Genomic DNA, 21,031 nt, shown 5'->3' with positions numbered 1-21,031 from the left:
ATGTAGTTATTATTTTAGGTTTAGCAATTATACCAACAAGGTCGCTTCCAAGCTGAGTTGTCTGATGGTTCCCTTAGAAATGCTAACTAACTTCCTTGGGCAATGGTTTAAGGAGGGTCCATACCTTACTGATTTAGTTTCGTAACTCCCAAACTTTTCAATACCAAGCTCCCCTTTTCTAAAAAATATATGTACTTTCTGATACCCACCCAGGGCCATGTGTTTTTGAAAAGATCTTGTCTATAAAGGCAGAATAATTGTTTAAATAATGAAAAGGTCTTCCTATTTTAAAATTAGCCAATTAGAGATTCTAATTGGCAGGTGAAAAACCGGTGTTACCACACTGGTTTACTAACCTAGCCGAAAGCAAAGCTATAGTGTTACGGATATCTGGTCAGTTTCCCTACGCTTTTCATTACTGACTTTTTGAAACGTTTACTATTGGAAAGCGAAGACATGGGACCGCAACAGAATAAAAGGAGACAGTATTCTGCAGAAACGAGTTGCACTCCTTTCAGGTAACCCCTCTAGACACTGGGAGGCGCTGTCTCGAACCCCCCGCCCACGTTTAGCCCAGGGCGCGTCTAGCCCCGCCCCCACTCTGGCCCCGCCCCTCCACTCCAGTTCACGTGAATCCTCCCGAGCCAGAGGGGTGCTCCGCGGAAGCCCCACAGTCGGCCTCGCAGAGGTGACAGCCGCCGCAAGGGCCGGAGGGCGGTCTCCGACGGCGGAGGCGGCGGAAGCGGAAAAGGCGGGACCCAGGGCGCACGTTACGTCAGCACGTGCGAACGCTAGGGCTAGGTCTCCGGAATAGATGGTGGCCGCTTCGTGCGCGTGTTGGTGGTCGAGAGGCTCGCCGGTGGGCTGTAGAGTTGTGACCTCATGGCGGAGATAATTCAGGAACGCATAGAAGATCGACTCCCCGAATTGGAACAGCTGGAGCGTATTGGATTGTTCAGTCATGCGGAGATTAAGTGAGAAAGAGCTGAGGAAGTGGAAGAGCTGGGGCGGGCCGAAGGGAGGGGGGAGCCTGGGGGGCAGGGATGCCGGGGCACCTGATTGTGTTTATTTTTTGTAATATGGCAGAAGCCCATTTTCAGATTTTGTTGACTCCCAGAATTTCTCATTCGTTGCACGGTGGTCTGTTTGTACTGCTCTAGAGATGCAAACTGCAGTGGGTGCCAAGAGATAAATCTTTCTAGTAAGACTTGAAGATGGGGACCATTTAATTCAATTTCGTATTCTACCCCAGTCTTTAGCCAACAACGTCCGGCACGAGGTTGGCATTCAGTAATTTGTTACAATTAAGCCTAATATTTTTTAGTGGTTTTCTGTGACTGTTGCTGCATTTTACAATGGCTGGGAATGTAGTAATGTGACAATGGGGGCCTTAAAGTAAACCTTTGTTAGTGAAATGCAGCATAGTGTGGACTCAAAAAAATTTTCTTTAATGTTTATTTTTGAGAGAGTAGGGGGAAGGGCAGAGAGAGAGTGGAAGAGGATCCCAAGAGGTTCTGATGCCAGGCTCTAACCCAAGAACTGTGAGATTATGACCTGGGCCAAAATCAAGAGTCCATTGCTTAACTGACTGAGCCACCCAGGTGTTCCAGCAGTGTGGACTCTCAGTGCGTGTTCAGTAAATGTTACTATTACCATTAACTAGAGATAGTAATTGACCTCGTACATCTTGCATTAAATTCTCTTAATATACACATGTTGTGTTTTCTCTTTAGCTAAATACAGTCAATCCTTTCCCATGAGTCCTTTGTACTGTTAATAAACCTTTCTAGATAGAGACAGTAGAGACAATCTAGGTGTTTTTTTTTTTTTTCTAGTTTGAGTGTTGGAAAACTCAGAAGTAAGGAATTTAGAAAAGATACTTGGTTATTATTAAAACCCAAGTGACCAGAATTTGGAGGGAAAGAAATCTTTACTAATATCACATACAAATAATGTAAAGTACTTAACATTATTTGCTTTGCTGGTGGGAATGTCAGTGGTCCTGGCAGTTGACTACAAGATGATTTTCATGAAAATTTTAAAATACTGGGCGCCTGGGTGGCTCGGTTGAGCATCCGACTTCAGTTCAGGTCATGATCTCACGGTTTGTGAGTTCAAGTCCCGTGTCAGACTGTGCTGATGGCTCAGAGTCAGGAGCCTGCTTCGGATTCTGTGTCTCCCTCTCTGCCCCTCCCCTGCTCACACTCTGTCTCTCTCTCTCATAAATAAACATTTAAAAAAAAATCCTGATGCACACACCCTAAGCACACAGAAGTAATCAGGTAAGAGAAAACTTGCTTATGAAGGATAATTTGGGAATTTCAGGTTTTGGAAATGTTTTAATATATATATTATGTTTTAAATATATTAAAATAAACTTAAAACTCCAAAATTATTTAACTTCTGCTTTTTCAACTGTTATATTTTAAATGGCTTTCTCCTCAGGGCTATCATTAAGAAGGCTTCAGATCTGGAATACAAAATACAGCGAAGAGCTCTTTTTAAGGAAGACTTCATCAATTATGTTCAAGTAAGTGGATAAGTTCACTACTTTTTAGTCCCCTCACAAATTTTAAATCAATTCTAGAATAGTGAGCTTGATTCAGTGTTTTTTGAAGAATTCTAGAATTGATGATTAAACGGGTAATTTTTGAACAGGAATAGAAGTGGTCTGGGAATAACGTTGCCCCACTAAGGCTTTAGTCCTTGACAAACCGAAATTTTCTTTTTTCCTTCTATGGAGTTAGTAGCCAGATACTGCCAAAGATACTGTGTATTAGGATTTAAGCAAGAGAATTGACATACTATTTCTTGTGGGGAGACATAAAGGAGAGTGAGTTTGATGATGGTAGATGGTTGGAAAGTTAATATTTATGTGTCTGTAAGTCTGCTACCTTAGAGGGATACTGCAAATTCTTCAGTACTATAAATGAATGGGAGATTTGAGTGAATCTAAAGTTTACATGCTAGACCAATTTTCAGGTAGAGGAGAATAGCTAATATGTTAGATAACAAAATCTGGACCCAGTGGTAAGATGTAATATTATAAGACTGGAGGTTTTCTGAGTTTAGATTGGAAAAACAACAACAGGTGAACAAATGAGACCTGGCTACGAATCTTGTACTTGGAAGAGGTTTGGGAGCTCATGGTGGATTGCTATGTGTCAACTATACTTCAGGAATAAACTTGGAAAAGGACAAAAGAAAAAAAATAATGGACCATATTAACAAAAGTAGAGTGATGAGTAAGTTAGCTGAGCAAAGAACACTGCAAACAGTAGCCATTCAGAAGATGTTAGTTTGAAAAAAGGTGTTTTGCACTTAACAGACAGTGTCTGGAGCATTGTATTAGGCTTGAGACTGCCTTTTAAGAAGGACTTTGAAAGGTTAGTTAAAAGGCAGCCAGGATGGAAACCTTGTTCTAGGAGGAATCATTGAAAGAATACAAATAGACACGTTTAACCTTAAGGAGACCTGAGAAGTGGCAGATAATTCCACTCTTCAAATATTTGAAGAGGTACCTGTGGATTAGGTTGATTAGCTTTAGAGGCTATAACTGAAATAAGTAAATTAAACACACACACACTCCTGCACGTACATACTTTCACTCACATCCCCGCCCTGTGCACACAACTGTCACAACCATATAAACTTGCTATAAGACGTAAGTGGCATTTTAAATCAGTGAGGTTCTGGTTGTCCGCATTGAGGAAATAAAATTAGACCCCTCTCATATAATAAGCAAAATGAAAATCCTTCTGAATGGAAAAGGTAAATTTGGGGAAAACTTTGTATCTCTACAAGAAATATGAAAGAATGACTTTGAGTAGGAGAGGTTTTCTTAAATGAGACTATGAAAGCACAATGACAAGAAGATTGATTTGGCCATGTTTAAAATAAGCATGTCTGTGCAAAAAAGGTGCCACAGTGTAAAAAGACAAGCCACAAAATAGAGAAAATAATTTCGGTACATAAATATATGTGTATACACACACACACACACACACACGTAGACACTTTTTTTTTTTTAAGTTTATTTATTTTGAGAGAGAGTGAGAGCAAGTAGGGTAGGGGCAGAGAGGGAGGGGGGAGAGAGAATCCTAAGCAGGCTCTGCACTGTCAGTGCAGAGCCCAATGCGAGGCTCAGTCTCACAAACCAAGAGATCATGACCTGAGCTGAAATCAATAGTTGGACACTTAACCGACTGAGCCACCCAGGTGCCCCGCAGCACGTATATTTTGAATCTAGAATATCTAAGGAACTACAGATTCAGAAGAAAATGACAACTATGAAGGATAAAAACAACAAAAATATGAACATGCAGTTCACAAAGGGGAAACACCATTCACTGATCAACTTATGAAAAGAATGTTAGCCTTATTAATTAATTTTTTTTTTTGTTTATTTTTTGAGAGACCGAGACAGAGCATGAGCAGGGGAGGGGCAGAGAGAGAAGGAGACACAGAATCCCAAGCAGGCTCCAGGCTCCGAGCTGTCAGCACAGAGCCCAATATGGGGCTTGAACTCACAAACTACGAGATCATGACCTGAGCCAAAGTCGAACACTTAACTGACTGAGCCACCCAGGCACCTGCTCATGCTCTCTCTCTCTCTCTCTCAAAAATAAATAAATATTAAAAAAAAAAACCACACACACAAAAAAAAGCATTCAAGAAAGCATTATAATAAAGTCCAAAGTTTTGCTTCAGAATGATAAATAGTCAAGATAGTCATTTTTTTTCTGGGGAGGGAAAAGAGTGGAATTAGACATGATACATAGGGAATTTCGAAGCAAGTTTAATAAAATGTAGGCTTTGATGTAGCTGTGTAATAGCTGCTTGGGTGTTCTGTGTGCTTGAATATTTCATAAAGCACTTGTAAAATGAAGCATAGAATCTTGTGAAGCCTTAAGTTTTGTGTCTCTAACAGTCTTCAAACTGAGGCTTAGAGAGGAATTGAATAGTAGTGGTTTTTAGAGAACCTTAAGAGGTTTTAAGTGGTCCTTCAGAGGGTAGGGTAGGGAGAACCAATTAGGCACAACTGTGTCTTCCATTTGCTTATGTTAAGCTAACATTTTTGCATGGTTAATTTACTCAAAGTTGGAACATGCTGTTGTAGACTAGAAAGTCTGATATTATGAACCTTATGTCTTTTTTTTTTAAGTTTTTCTTTTTTTTTTAAAGTTTATTTATTTAAATAATGTCTATTCCCAACGTGGGGCTTGAACTCATGACCCTGAGATCAAGAGTTGTGTGCTCTTCCGACTAAACCAGCCAGGAGCCCCAAATCTTAGAAATATTATGATTTTAGAAACATACTTTCTTTGCATCTAAGATGTTTATGTGCTTGCTAACATGAATTTATGAGTTTTGTAGATGTAAGGTGAATTATCACTGACTTTTAACAGACATTTACTACAAATTATGCTTGATAGCATATTATCTTCTTTTATAGTCTTTTTTTAAAAAAAATTTTTTTTTAAAGTAAGCTCTGTGCCCAGCGTGGGGCTTGAAGTCATGACCCAAAGATCAAGAGTTGCATGCTTTACCGGCTGAGCCAGCAAGCTGCCCCAATCTTGTTTTATATTCTTGATTTTTATTTACTTTATGATTTTAACTAAATGCAGTTCCTGTTATAAATTAAGGTTTATAAATTAAAAGGTTATAATTTAAAAGGTTATAAATTTTATTGTTTTCTCTTTTCTTACATGTTTTTCTTCCATAGTATGAAATTAATCTTTTGGAGTTGATTCAGAGAAGAAGAACTGTAAGTAGATATTCTGGAAATTGGAAAAAATTTAGATTAGGTAGTGTGGCTCTATAGCTAGAACTTGGGTTTGGGAAGCAGTTGGCACTGATAAATTGTGTGGTGCTGTGTTCATAATGGGTGTTTGTAATCATTTGTTTTCTTTATCAGCACCTTTTTAAAAATATTTATTTAGAGAGAGTGCACGCAAGTGGGAAAGGGCAGAGAGAGAGGGAAAGAGAATCTAAGGAGGCTGCGCACTGTCAGCACAGAGCCTGATGCGAGGCTTGATTTCAACCAACCGTTAGACGACGACCTGAGCGGAAATCGAGAGTCAGACGCCCAACTGACTGGGCCATCTAGGCACCCCTATCAGTACAGTTTAAGATCAAGTAGGAATGTTGTTATGGATAAATGTGATTAAATTGAGGCTTTGTTTTGTTTTTTTTTTTAATGTCACCTTTAAGCGCATCGGGTATTCATTTAAGAAGGATGAGATTGAGAATTCTATTGTACACCGGGTACAAGGTGTCTTCCGGCGTGCTTCAGCAAAATGGAAAGTAAGTGATCAGAGCATCTTTAATTGTAAGAGATGTGAAGATATATATTATATGTATTATGTTTCAGTATTCAAATGTATTGTTTGTTCTTGGGTGTCTCAATATTTAACCTAATAATGGTATTATTTGAAACCACTTATCAAACCGTGAAGAAAATTGATCTCATTACCTTATAGTTCTTCTTTGAGGATGGTACTGAAAAAGGTGGATTTGATACATGGTTAAGGACTAGAAATTTGGGATGTATGGATAAATCTCTAAGTGAAGAACACTGAAGACTTGGAGGTGGAAGATAAATGGTTAGAGTAGGGGCAGCACCTCACTAACTTGATGTTCTTCAAGTTGGGCTCTGGGACTGGGAGTACTTTAGATCCTGGGAATGACAAATTTGGGGTTGCTACCCCTGATTGAGACCATTTAAGAACTGCATTGAGCAAGGGGCGCCTAGATGGCTCTGTCTGTTAAGCATAATTCAGGTTATAATCTTGTGGTTTGTGAGTTTGAGCCCCATGTCAGGCTGTGTGCTGATAGCATGGAGCCTGCTTTGAATTCACATTCTCTCTTTCTCTCTCTCCGCCCTTCCCCTGTTCTTCTCTCTCAAAAGTAAATTAAATAAAATATTTTTAAAAATAAAACAAAGGGCGCCTAGGTGGCTCAGTTGGTTAAATGTTTGACTTCAGCTCAGGTCATGATCTTGCGGTTCGTGAGTTCGAGCCTCACATCAGGCTCTCTGCTATCAGCATGGAGCCTGCTTTGGATCCTCTGTTTCCCGGCCCCCTCCGCCACCGCCCCTCCCCCTCTCCCCCCACCATTAAATATAAATACACATTAAAGAAATGAAAACAAAACTGCATTGAGCAAATTGGATAGACAACAAATTTTGTCTTGGAGCATGGTAGGTGAGAACGGGTGGCCAGATGGAGTTAACACATTTAAGAGATCTAAGACTTCAGTGAGTAACAGCCTAATAGGCTGAGCAATGTATAATACATTGGCTTTCCTGAAATTTACCTCTCTTTCTAAAAAAAGTTAATTAGTGCAAAAGTGTATTATGTATTAAGTTCAAATTCGAGCAGCTTACTACATTGCTTTTCTTGCAGGATGATGTTCAACTTTGGCTATCCTATATAGTCTTTTGTAAGAAATGGGTGAGTATTGCGCAGTTGTGTCTTGCTTCCTTGTTCTTTTAGTAAGTCTGCCTTTTAAGCTCTGTGCTTGAGTACTGAACTCCATGTTTTCTCCAAAGTTGTAGGGTTAGTAAATCGGAAAAGACTCCAAGAAGGCTGAACTTCAGTGTAACAACATTTGCGTATCTGAAGACTATATAAATGGTTTCTAAGTCAGAAGATGATCTTTGTTGTGTGTATTTATTTAGTAAAGTTAGATTTGTTTAGATACTTAGAATGTTTGCATGTAGTGGTTTAGGTAGAAAAAACTATGAGTGTGTCTATATTTGTTTCTATGTCCCTACAAGAGCATATCTTACCCCATTGGATTTTGAGTTGGTAAGGAAGCAGTACAGATCACTTAGAGATGACTAATAATGAGTTCAGTGTATAGGAAGTAGAATTGCTTTTTCTCTCTTACAGGCCACCAAAGCTCAACTTAGCAAGGTATTTTCTGCCATGTTGGCCATTCATTCAAACAAGCCAGGTATGGTGAGATCCTTGTCAGTTCTTCTACCTTTTATGTAGACTCAAGCTATTTTGGCATTTATTTTGCTTCATAAACTTAAAAGAAATTAGTTTGAGAACTTGAGCATAGGTACTAGGCCTCAGCAGTTCTGGTTTCTGAATAGCTGCCTCTTAGTTCATCCCTGTATATTGTGTATCATTTATTGTGTTGAGTATTGTATCTGTGGGTAAGAAGGACTAAATTTCTTTTTTATTTACTTATTTATTTACTTATTGATTTATTTATTTTAAAAAGTGTTTTATTCATTTATTTTTAAAGTATGTTTTACTTTATTTTATTGTTATTTTTAAAAATAGGCTCTGTGTAGGGCGTCTGGTTGGCTCAGTACGTTAAACCTCCAACCTCGACCCAGCTCATGATCTCATGGTTTGTGAGTTCAAGCCCCATATCGATCTCTGCTGTCAGTGTGTAGCCTTTTTGGGATCCTCTGTCTCCCTCTCTCTGCCCCTCTCCTACTTTCTCTCAAAAATAAACATTAAAAGTTTAAAAAAAAGTTCTGCATGCAACATGAGACTTGAACTCATGACCCAGAGATTAAGAGTCACCTGCTCTACTGACTGAGCCAGCCTGGCACCCCACTAAAGTTTCTTTTTAGATGATGATAAAAGAAACTCTTTGATAGATAGAGACATTATATCTGGATGTATTCACATTTAAGGGGCACTTAGAGGGGAAAACTTAAACACTTAAAGGGGAAAATGTTAACGCAGATTTTGCAAGAGTGCCTGGCACATATTAGGTACTCATGTTCTGTAAGAGAAAGACTTCTCTTGTGAATACTGTGTGAAATAGCACATAATTTTATAGGGGAGGTACTCCAGTGCCTATTCTCACGTATTAGGCTCAACCAGGTTCATGCTACACAGGCTAAGATAGGCCACATTTGGCACCAGTTAATTCACCAGAGGCTACAGCATTAGGTGAGAGTCTTTAGTAGAGTACTCTTAGCAATTTGGAGGCCAGTCCTTGGTCCCCAAGATGACAGTTCAGGTGTGAGGGAATGAGACCATGTGAATGGGTAGAGGAACAGCTCTGATTTAGAAGTCCTGTGGATGGGCACAGCTTCCAGGGATCCTAGAAAGGACTGTGCTCGATTTCAGGAGTTACATGCTCAGGAAAGCCCAAAGCAGTCGCGCTCTCTCATTAATAACCCTTCTAGTCCAGACGTGGTTACTAACCATGAGTCATTTTTACCGAAGGCAGTCTTGTCTGGTAACATAGCTGACTTTTATTAAGTTTCTAGGGAAATAGCTGGAATGTTAACTCGACGTTGATTTCCTGTGTAGAAAGACAAAGGTTTTTGTTTTTAAAGCCTTTATTCCCAACAGGTGTGATAAAAATTTTATTTTTAATGTTGAGCCATTCAAAAGAAATTATAAACTACTTAAATAAAGAAAAAGAGTGAAATATTTTTATTTCATGGATTCTGAGATGCACAATTTCTTCCAGGATTTTTATAGTTCTAAAGTTTATATGTGACTTATAGTGATGTTGATCTTAGATTGAATGAGGCACATAAGTACCCACAGATGTTATCATTTGCCTCTTCGCTTCAGAATATTCTAATTTTTATTTATTTATTTTTATTTTATTTAAAGTTTATTTTGAGAGAGAGAGTACACATAAGCATGCGGGAGGGGCAGAGAGACAGGGAGAGAGAGAATCCCAAGCAGGCTCTGTGCTATCAGCTCAGAGCCTGACACGGGGCTTGAACCCATGGACTGTGAGATCATGACCTGAGCTGAAATCAATACTTGGATACTTAACACACTGAGCCACCCAGGTGCCCCAGAATACTCTAATTTTAGGTAAAGCAGCAATACTTTACAAATAACCATTGAAATTCCCTCTCTCCATCCCTTTCCTCTTTTGGGAAGATTAAAAAAAATTTTTTTGAGTATTAAAATTGGAGCATTGATCTTTTTTTTTTAGTCTGACTTGATTGATTTATTGAAATGAAGTCTGATGTTTTTTATTTATATAGCTTTGTGGATTATGGCAGCCAAATGGGAAATGGAAGATCGCTTATCTTCAGAAAGTGCAAGACAACTATTTCTTCGAGCTCTGCGCTTTCATCCAGAGTGCCCAAAACTTTATCAAGAAGTGAGTTGTGTACCTGTAAGGTGAAAGAGTGATGTCTCAGTTTTGGTCCTCTGTAGACTTACATTCTTGATTAAGTTAAAAAGACTTGGATTTGTGGAGGCTAGGGATAAGTAGAGGAGCTGCTGGAAAAGGAGAGCGGCGAAGCTGTTTCTTGGCCAGTATTAGGTGTTGACCATGTGCATCTTCCAGGTTGTTAGTGAGAGATTAGAACTCTTACTGCCCATTATGGTTGGGAGGGGTGGGGAACTGGACCCTACCTATTTTCGTTGTGGGGCCAGGGTTCAGCCATCTTTATACCTTTGTTGTTTTTTCCCTTGCATCTACCTTCCCTACTTCTTATCTTCTTTCTCTCCTTCCTTTCTCTCTCTTTTTCTATCTTCTTCTTTTGGCTTCTCTTCATTTTTCCCCACTTATTCTTATTGTCTCTTTTTTCTTGAGATATATCCCTCCTTCCCCTCTTGCTGGACTTAACGCCTTAGAGGGAGGCACTAGAACAGTGATGGCCAGACTTTCAATTAAGAAAAAAGCAAGTGCTAAAAATGGTGTATTATTAGAAGCTGCCCTTTTTTGAGGTATTTGTCAGGATAAGGGAGAAACTACTGTCTTGTCTTCAATTGAAAATGAAGCCTTATTTGATGGAAAAAGATGTGGGTCTTTTTTTTTTTTAATTTTTTTTTTTTTAATGTTTATTTTTGAGAGAGATACAGAGCGCTAGCAGGAGAGGGGTAGAGAGAAAGGGAGACACAGAATCTGAAGCAGGCTCCAGGCTCTGAGCTGTCAGCATAGAACCCAGCGCGGGGCTCGAACTCACGAACCACTAGATCATGACCTGAGCTGAAGTCAGATGCTTAACTGACTGAGCCACCCAGGCACCCCGATTTGGGTCTTTATGCTTGTAGGTTCTGTAGCTGTCCTAACTAGTGATTTTTGGTCTTGTAGTTCTTTAATGATGTTTTATATTGCAGCTCAGCATTTCTTCCCTTGTTTTCATATTCCTTTCGATATCCCTTTGCTACCTGTAGTATTTTGATTGAGAAACAATAAGTATCACTCCTCCCTGCCATTATAAGGTTATTTTATGGAAGTATTGTTTATGTTTTTTGGAAGTTTTCCTAAATACTCAAACTGGTATTTTCAAAAATAGAAATAGGTTTATTGCTTATTCTTTTTCAAAGTAAATTAGAGGGTGCCTGGGTGGCTCAGTCGGTTTAAGAGTCCACCTTTGGCTTAGGTCATGATCTCACTGCTCGGGAGTTTGAGCCCTGTGTTGGGCTCTGTGCTGACAGCTCAGAGCCTGGAGCCTGCTTCGGATTCTGTGTCTCCCTCTCTCTCTGCCCCTCTCTCGCTCATGCTGTCTCTCTTTCCTTCAAAATATAAATAAACTTTAAGAAATTTATAAAACTTTTTTTTCACATTTATTTATTTTGAGAGAGAATGCAAGTGGGGGAGGGGCAGAGAGAGAGGGGGAGAGAGAATCCCAAGCAGGCTCTGCATTGTCAGCATAGAGCCCAACACAGGGCTCGATCCCACAACTGTGAGATCATGACCTGAGCTGAAATCAAGAGTTAGTCCCTCAACCGACTGAGCCACCCAGGCACCTCTTGATGGTTAATTTTATGAAATTATAATACATATATTAAAATCAGGAAATTGACATTCGTCTAATGTGTGCATATGGTTGGTTCTCTGTCATTTTTTTTTTTATTTTACATGTGTAGATTTGTGTAACCACCACCACAATCAAAATGCAGAGCTGTTCTACCATCACAAGGAACTCCCTTCTTGTCAGTGTCATCTAGTTTCATAACAAAAAATATCACGCTATCCCCAGACTCTCACAGATCTGATATTTATGGGTAAAAAATGGCATCTTATGTATTTCTAATTAAAAAAAATATATTTCCAAAGATTTTCAGTTTATAATTTCCCTTGTATAGTACTTTAGGATGGAGCTGATGCATACTGAGAAACTGAGGAAGGAAAAGGAAGAATTTGAAAAAGCCAAAATGGATGTGGTAAGATCCGAACGTGTCATCACACATTAACAATTAATAGTGCTTTGAGCCTTCTTAGGAATAAGAGACAATTTTTTAAATGTATTTTTTATTTAATGCCGGTTTTGAAACTTTGAGATGAATCTAGAGTTTATTTAATTAAACGGGCTTAGTAATAAAAATGGAATTCTGTGCTTTAAAAATACACATTTGGACTGTTTGAAGTAGTCCTCAAAATAATTTATTATTGATAGAAGGGTAAATGGTTTCCCTAATACTTTATGGTTTCATTAAATGTCATACTAATGGGTTGAAGGAGCTCGAGGAAGGTTGTGAAATGTGTGGTTCCTAGCTTTTTATATAATTTTTTTGGTGACGGTAATTTTAAAGAAAAGTTTTAGAATGTTTGAGCTGAAAAAGGAACTTTGCTATCATCTGTTATTGTGGTTTCCAGCTGTGAACTTTTTTATTCAAATAAAAGTTTACCCAGAAGGGTAAACAAGCCATGTAAAACCTGACCTGCTCTCGTCTGAGTAGAGTCAGGCCTTAAGCCACGTGATCTTGCTATTGCTCTAGGAGCCTGAGAGAACACATTGGGAAGGTCAGTGGTCTTGTTCAAGCTGCACATTTTACAAGTGAGGGAAGTGGCCCAGAGAGAGACGTGGTTTGCCAGAGGTCATGTGGCACAGATAGTCTAGGGCTGTTAATTTTTATCCTAGTGCTTTTTCTAGTTACTGGCACTGTCTGTTAAGTTATGTTTACTATAATACTCTTTAGGGGAATCTTGATTATCCTGAAGAAATCCTTAAGGGCGAGTTGGCACGGATTATCTACAAAAATTCTGTGAACATAATTAAAGGTACGTATGTTTTGAATATTTATTTATGATGGAAAGTGCAACATTCTATTTATTTATGTTTATTTTGAGAGAGAGAGAATGCAAATATGTGTGGGGAGGGTGTGGCAGAGAGAGAGAGAGAGAATCCCAACCAGGCTCTGCATTATCCGTGCAGATAGTGCAGAGCCTGACATGGGGCTTGAACTCATGAACTGCAAGATTATGATCTGAGCTGAAGTTTGATGCTTAACTGACTGAGCTACCCAGTCACCCCACAATGTTCTATTTGAAATGAGGAAGACCGGGGCGCCTGGGTGGCTCAGCCGGTTAAGCTGACCTTCAGCCCAGGTCATGATCTTGTAGTTTGTGAGTTTGAGCTCTGCATTGGGCTCGGTGCTGACAGCTCGGAGCCTGGAGCCCACCTCAGATTCTGCGTCTCCCACTCTCTCTGCCCCTTCCTCACTTATACTCTGTCTCTTTTTCTCTCTAAAAAATAAGCATTAAAAAAATTAAAAGGGAAGAAGACCTTTAGCTAATGTTGAAAATTTATGTTAGAAATTCTGTTAGAGTGTATATAAAATTCTATGGGAATAGTGTCCTGTTTCTTTCAGAAAACATTGATAGCCCCTTAGGGTATACTTGAACATTTCAGTAAGTTTATCGAGTATTTAATTCACATGGAGAGTTGGAAAGAAATAGGTGATTTAGAACATTTCTTTATGCTTTTAAGATGTTTAGAAGAAAAGAAGTACTTATGAATACTCTAAAATATCACTAATGACTTTGCTTGTGTAGTGGGGCTATGGGTGATTTTTTTTTCTGTTTTGTCCTATTTCTCAAATAATACGAAAGAATTAGCTCTAGTACATCAAGAAAGTGGTACTTTCTTGTAGAAGAAAGTGGTTCTTTACAGTAAAATGACACTTGACAGTCTTACTCCCCTTCCCAATTTTTAAAATTTTAGGTGCAGAATTTCACGTGTCCCTGCTTACAATTGCACAGCTATTTGACTTTGCCAAAGATCTGCAAAGAGAAATTTATGATGAGTAAGTAAGTTCGTGGAAAGGTGAATATGTCTATTTCCGATCTTGTGGTAAAAGTTTGAGGTTGGGTGTTTAGAAAGAGGGAAAGAAGACACTATGCTAAGTCCTTGGAAGAAAGCAAGGTTTTAGGGCTGTTGTATCATAGTAAGTCATAGAAAAGTAAATATCCCTGGAGAACTTGTTTGACTCACTTCTGGGCTTCCCTTGGGAGTTAGTTTGTCTTTACTCCGTGACAAACATATCGTACAGCTGATATCAAGACGTATATTTCTGCTGTGCTGGTATGTCTTTTGTCCATAGAATGAGAGTGGTCCTCATAAAGGTTTGCAGGTGATTGCTGTAGGTTATTTTATTCTTTAATGTTGGAGCATATTGTTTGAGAATTTTTTGCAGCCTGCCTTGTGGGTACATCACTCTTAGGTAGCACCCCTTACTTTCACAGGAGATAAAACAGAACTTGGCTTGTTTGCCCTTTGGATGCCTTCAGAGCTTTGGTAGAGGTTTAGGTCATGCTTTTTTTTTTTTTTTTTTTTTCTTGCCTCTGTTACAGAAAATCAAGAGCCTGGATATAAGGTTCTCCAGGGCTCGAGGACTGTCTCATCACACATACCTGTTGATTTAACTTTGAGAGCTAACTTGTGAATGAAATCTGAAACATTCTGAAACCTAATAAATGTGCCACAACTCTGATTGATTGACAAAATTTATGCAGTGAGCGTGAAGATCTCTGGAGGGCTTGCTGGGGAATTGTCTCCTGGCAATGGAATTGTTAAAGGGGTGTCCCGAGTGCACTCTTAAATTTTTTTTTTTTTTTAACGTTTACTTTTGAGAGACACAGTGTGTAAGCAGGGAAGGGACAGAGAAAGGGAGACAGAATCCGAAGCAGGCTCCAGGCTCCAAGCTGTCAGCACAGAGCCCGACACGGGGCTCGAACTCATGAACCGTGAGATCATGACCTGAGCCCAAGTCGGTTGCCCAACCGACTAAGGCACCCAGGTGCCCCTGGGTGCATTTTTAGAGCATTGGGAACTGTCTGTTTGATATTGAGTTAAGTTTCGTGTCATATGGCTGATGCCAGCGAACTGCTTTTCAGCCTTCAGGCTCTACACACAGATGACCCTCTCACTTGGGATTATGTGGCACGGCGAGAATTAGAGATAGAGTCACAGCCAGGAGGAGAGCAGCCTGCGACAAAACAAGCCAGAGCAGTGGAGGTGGGCCGGAAGGAGGAGAGGTGCTGTGCTGTGTATGAAGAGGCGGTGAAGACTCTCCCTACAGGTGAACTTCACCAAACCTTGGGGTGGTGTCGAAGTTGGTATTCACGAATGGGAAGCCGAAGCTTCCGTTCCCATTACCAACGTCAGTTTCAGGATTCTCTCTGTGCTAGTTTACAGTGTGCCTGCCTTTCCAACTTGTTCTGTGGTGGTCAAAGATGGAGCTTTGATGACCTTCCTCGATAGTAGTAATGGTATCCATTTGGGGGAAATGGTACATAGGAAATGATAATTCAGAAGATTGTCATTCTCTAATTCTCTTTTCATACAGACTTGCTTCCAAATTTTATATATTGGAGTGTTAATGTTTAATTTTTGAGAGAGAGAGCGTGAGCAGGGAAGGAAGGGGCAGAGAGAGGGAGACACAGAATCTGAAGCAGGCTCCAGGCTCTGAGCTGTCAGCGCAGAGCCCGACGTGGGGCTTGAACTCAAACCAGCCATGAGATCATGACCTGAGCTGAAGTTGAACGCCTAACCGACTGAGCCACACAGGCTGCCCTTTACTTTTTATAGTTAAGTCATTACTCAGTATTTGAGATGTTTGATTAGCTGTAATCAGAATAACTAGTTTTTTCCACCGGACTAGCTTAAACCCTTTTTCAGAGGAATTTTCCCTTCAAAGGAAAGATGTATGATGACTGTTAAATGGAGAGAACTAGTGATGTGATCCGCATAATCTGACTTTTCCAGAGGCCATGTGGAAGTGTTACATCACGTTCTGCTTGGAAAGATTCACCAAGAAGACAAGCAGTCAGTTCCTCAGAGAGAAGGTGAGGACCTACGTTACATGGTTATAGTGGCTGACTAGAAAGTGACTGTTTTCTGTAAAAAGAGCAGACACGTGGCTCCTTTGGGGCCTGGGACAGCTTCCAAGAACTTAACCTAAGCTCTTTCCCCTTGTGGTTGACCTGTCATTCTGAAGGTCTGAGCCTGCTGTATCCTTTTTCTGGCCACCTGATTAAGAAGCACCCTGTTACTGGGCTGTGTTTGGTGTGGCTGTTTAGCTGGTCTAATCATGAGGGAAACTACCTCAAGTTCCTTTTCTTGGTTGCACTTGTTTCTGTCAGAGGCCACAGACCCCTGTGGGGATGTTTGTAACGAACTGAGAGATTTTTCTGATTTCAGAGGCTGGAAAGAACCATGATGGCGTTCAGGAAGGCACATGAACTCAGACTTCTACCAGAATTTCAGTACAAGCAGTGGGTAAGGGCACATTCACTGCCAGTAACATGTACTTGATTCCAGTTGGCTCATGATGGTGTCGTGTGTTTTAATATATTGTTATGTGTTATGTGACTAAACCCATTTGGATGTTTGGTATGGAAGATGAGTGACATTACATTTGACTCTCGGTATTTGGTATATGCCAGAAATGAAATCTGTACAGTAAAGAAAGGAATGTTACGTGGTGGAAAATAGCCAGAACAGGGAGTCGCAACTTGGGTTTATTTTGTTTACCCATACATCTTGTCCTGAACATCCCTTTCCTGAATATATGCCTAGCCCAGATTAAGCATTGGTACAATAAAAATAAAGAGAGATTAGATGTGTTCCTGTGTTTCAGAAGTTGACATTCTAGTAAGAAACCTGTTAACCCAGGCCTACTTTCTGGGGTGGGTGAGGATTGGTATGGAGACCAGGATAATGCGCTGAGGTATTTCTACATTGGGTTTTGTTACTTACTAGCTAGATAACTTGGGCAAACCACTTAACTTTTCTGAGTTTGTTTACTTGATTTAAAAAATTTTTTTTTTTTTAACGTTTATTTATTTTTGAGACAGAGAGAGACAGAGCATGAACGGGGGAGGGGCAGAGAGAGAGGGAGACACAGAATCGGAAACAGGCTCCAGGCTCTGAGCCATCAGCCCAGAGCCCGACGCGGGGCTCGAACTCACGGACCGCGAGATCGTGACCTGGCTGAAGTCGGATGCTTAACCAACTGCGCCACCCAGGCGCCCCTGTTTACTTGATTTTAAAACAGTGTTAATGAGGAGCATCTGGGTGATTCAGTCAGTTGGGTGTCCGATTCTTGATTTCGGCTCAGGTCATGGTCCCAGGGTTGTGAGATCAAGCCTGGCCTTGGGTTCCGTGCTGAGCATGTAGCCTGCTTAAGATTGCCTCTCTCTCCCTCTCCCTCTTTCTTGCGTGCATTGTGTGTATGTGTGTTCTCTCTCTCTCTAAAATTAAAAAAAAAAAATAGTGATCCTTGTTTTTGGCAGCTCACAAAGTTGTTAACTTACACAAAAATGTTCGTACGTTAACATTTAAAAAATACTTTTTAAGAGTTTATTTTTGTTTTTGAAAAAGATACAAAGGGCAAACGGGGGAGGGGCAGAGAGAGGAGGAGACAGAATCCCAAGCAGGCTCTGCACTGTCAGCACAGAACCTGATGCGCGGGGCTCGAACTCACCAACCCTTGAGATCATGACCTGAGCCAAAATCAGGAGTCGGATGCTTAACCGACTAGGCTACCCAGGCAACCCTTAAAAAATACTTTTTAAATGTTTATTTATTTTGAGAGAGAGTGAGAGAGAATGTGGGGGCAGACATGGAGGAGGGGTAGAGAGAGGGATAGAGAGAACCTCAAGCAGGTTCCATGCTGTTAGCACAGAGCCTGACGGTGGGCTTGATCTCATGAATTGTGAGATCATGACCTGAGTCGAAACCAAGAGCCTGATGCTCAACCAACTGAGCCACCTAGGTGCCCCCAAAATACTTTTTATTTATTTATTTATTTATTTATTTATTTATTTATTTATTTTTATTTATTTATTTATTTATTTATTTATTTATTTTTTAATTTACATCCAAGTTAGCATATGGTGCAATAATGATTTCAGGACTAGAATCCAGTGATTGATTCATCCAGCGCTCATGCCAACAAGTGTCTTCCTCAGTGCCCCCTTTCCCATGTAGCCATCCTCCCACCCACAACCCCTCCAGCAACCCTCAGTTTGTTCTTTGTATTTAAGCATCTCTTAAGTTTTGTCCCCTTCCTGTTTTTATATTATTTTTTCTTCTCTTCCCCCGTGTTCATCTGTTTTATATCTTAAATCCCACATATGGGTGAAGTCATATGATATTTGTCTTTCTCTGACTAATTTTGCTTTGCATAATACTCTCTAGTTCCATCCATGTTGTTGCAAATGGCAAGATTTCATTCTTTTTGATCACTGAGTAATACTCCATTGTGTATGTGTGTCTGTGTGTGTGTGTATATACATATATGCATACATACATACATATGTACACACATACATTTCTTTATCTATTCATCCATCGGTAGACATTTGGGCTCTTTCCATACTTTGGTTATTATTGACAGTGCTGCTATAAACATTGGGGTGCGTGTGTCCCTTCGAAACAGCACATCTGTGTCCTTTGGATAAATACCTAGTAGGGCAGTTGCTGGGTCGTAGGGTAGTTCTATTTTTAATTTTTTGAAGAACCTCCTTACTGTTTTCCAGAGAGGCTGCACCAGTTTGCATTCCCACCAACAATGCAAAAGAGATCCTCTTTCTCTGCATCCTCGCCAACATCTGTTGTTGCCTGAGTTGTTAATGTTAGCCATTCTGACAGGTGTCAGGTGGTAGCTCATTATGGTTTTGATTTGTATTTTCCTGATGCTGAGTAATGTTGAGCATTTTTTCGTGTGTCTTGGCCATCTGGATGTCTTTTGAAAAGTGTCTATTCATGTCTTTTGCCCATTTCTTCACTGGATTGTTTTTTGGGTGTTGAGTTTGATAAGTTCTTTATAGATTTTGGATACCGACTCTATCTGATATGTCATTTGCAAATATCTTCTCTCATTCCATTGGTTGCTTTTTAATTTTGCTGATTGTTTCCTTCGCTGTGCAGAGAAGCTTTTTATCTTGATGAGGTCCTAGTAGTTCATTTTAGAAAATACTTTTTCTGTATAGCTAGGTAATGCATAAACTATATGCTAGCCTGCTGTGTTATACCATGAGTGAGGTACTGTTTTCCCATTATGACATCTGGGAAAAATCCCAGGCTTGGATGAGTTCAGCTGCTCCTGTTTGAGCTGTTGAATGCTAGCAAGATAGTCACACCCTGTAAATTTAGAGGGGCCTTGGCAGCCCTGCTCTGTTTCCATTATTGCTATCTTGTCATCACCACTCTGGCTATTTCAGACATCCTCTCCTTCCCAGATCTCTGATGCTGCCCTTCCTGAGCTTACGACTTCATCACTCTGGTGACTTTGCCTTTAATGAGAGTTCCTCAGTATACTGCCTCTAAACTTAAAATGCTTAGCTGATTTCTGCATCCATTGTTTTCCCAGATTATTCTCTGCAAAATGATCTTCTAAAATTGATGATCAAATTATTCTGTGGCTTCCCATGGTCTTTGGATAAAGCTTGTCAGTATTATGGCCTTGGCCTCACCTGCCAGTTCTCCAGTATACATTCCACTCCTCCGGCCATGTTGAACTTGGATTTCCTTTTGTATCCAAGCTCTCTCTTCAGGTCAGCCTCGTGTGCATGCCAGTTGAGAGAGCCTTCTCTCACAAATCCCTCTTCTTAATCCTTAGCATAAATGGTGTTTCCTGTCTTATCACTGCCATAGATGGGTGCTTCTGCTTTTTACTCTTACAGCATATGATTCTTTTTCTGTCATGGCAGGTATCAAACTGTGCCTGTTAGAGGCTCTGGGGGTGGTAGAGAACATACCTGATTTCCTGATAATTGAATCTAGCATATATAGTGTGCAATAAAAATGCTTGCCAAATGAGCAGATTACATGCTGCCTTTTATTTGCTCTTCCACAGTTTTAAAAATTGAATTGGTTTTAAGTTTCTTCCCCCCCTGTTAAAATAGTTAAAATAAGCATTTTGAACACATATGATTTCCTTCTGTTTATTTGCTTGTTCAGTAATTTTTTTTTTAAGTTTATTTATTTATTTTGAGAGAGACAAAGACAGCATGAGTGAGGGAGGGGCTGAGAGAGAGGGAGAGAGAATCCCAAGCAGGCTCCTCGCTGTCAGCACAGAGCCCAGTGTGGGCTCGAACCCACTTAACCGCGAGATCACAACCTGAGCTGAAACAGAGTTGGACACACACCCCTGAGCCACCCAGGTGCCCCATATTTGTTAAAATAACATTTCCAAGTTTAAGACAGGAGTACTTCCATGAATGTTACATAGTGTCAAATATATTTCAGAAAAATTGTGTTAGTTTATTGTGTGTCCAACTCCATTTGAATGAGTAAGCTGAGCCACTCAGGCACCCCTCACAAATACTGGTTTTGTCTCCTGATATATTCTGTTTTCGTGGGTTTGGGGTTTATTACAGTGAACTATATTATTGAAAGTTTTACTTTTTTTTTTAAATTAAAAAAAAAAATTATTTTTACATAATCTCTACACCCACTGTGGAGCTGACAGTCCCAAGGATTGACAATCCCAAGGGATTGAACTGACAATCCCAAGACTGAGTTGTAAGCTCCACTGACTAAGCCAACCAGGTGCCCCTAAAAACTTAACTTTCAGTCTAAGTTATTTAGACCCTCTACTTTCAACATCGTCTCTGTTTTTTGGTAGCCATTAGGAATAAGAGCAGGCAACGAAAGGAATTTCAGGTTGTTCACTTTATCCCCTTTTGGCAGTAATGGTAACAGGCTTAGTGGAAATGCTGTGGAAATTATCGCCTTCAGTGAGATCTAGCTTTGGGGCCCCTGGGTGGCTCAGTCGGTTATTGAGCCATGATCTCATGGTTTGTGAGTTCGAGCCCCAAGTTGGGCTCTGCACTTACAGCACAGAGC

The 21,031-nt window shown here is 40.1% G+C and overlaps 1 protein-coding gene across 1 annotated transcript in view; it reads left to right on the top strand.

Annotated features, from left to right (window-relative positions):
- Positions 1-789: 789 nt before the first annotated feature.
- Positions 790-21,031, top strand: part of UTP6 (UTP6 small subunit processome component) — a 28,099-nt gene continuing 7,857 nt past the window's right edge. The window contains exons 1-13 of the mRNA XM_047080808.1: positions 790-974; positions 2,446-2,530; positions 5,726-5,767; positions 6,214-6,306; positions 7,407-7,454; positions 7,896-7,959; positions 9,986-10,104; positions 12,042-12,119; positions 12,876-12,957; positions 13,901-13,982; positions 15,073-15,257; positions 15,944-16,023; positions 16,379-16,456. Of these exons, the coding sequence (XP_046936764.1) occupies positions 883-974; positions 2,446-2,530; positions 5,726-5,767; positions 6,214-6,306; positions 7,407-7,454; positions 7,896-7,959; positions 9,986-10,104; positions 12,042-12,119; positions 12,876-12,957; positions 13,901-13,982; positions 15,073-15,257; positions 15,944-16,023; positions 16,379-16,456 (1,128 nt within the window). The 5' untranslated portion in view covers positions 790-882. The remainder of the gene's footprint in view (positions 975-2,445; positions 2,531-5,725; positions 5,768-6,213; positions 6,307-7,406; positions 7,455-7,895; positions 7,960-9,985; positions 10,105-12,041; positions 12,120-12,875; positions 12,958-13,900; positions 13,983-15,072; positions 15,258-15,943; positions 16,024-16,378; positions 16,457-21,031) is intronic.

Source organism: Lynx rufus, unplaced genomic scaffold (assembly GCF_022079265.1).
Source record: "Lynx rufus isolate CCGP_SWC_20201006 ecotype Redwood Valley unplaced genomic scaffold, mLynRuf1.p SCAF_18, whole genome shotgun sequence".
In the NCBI taxonomy this organism is placed as follows: Eukaryota; Metazoa; Chordata; class Mammalia; order Carnivora; family Felidae; genus Lynx; species Lynx rufus.
This window is presented reverse-complemented; position numbering and strand designations above follow the sequence as displayed.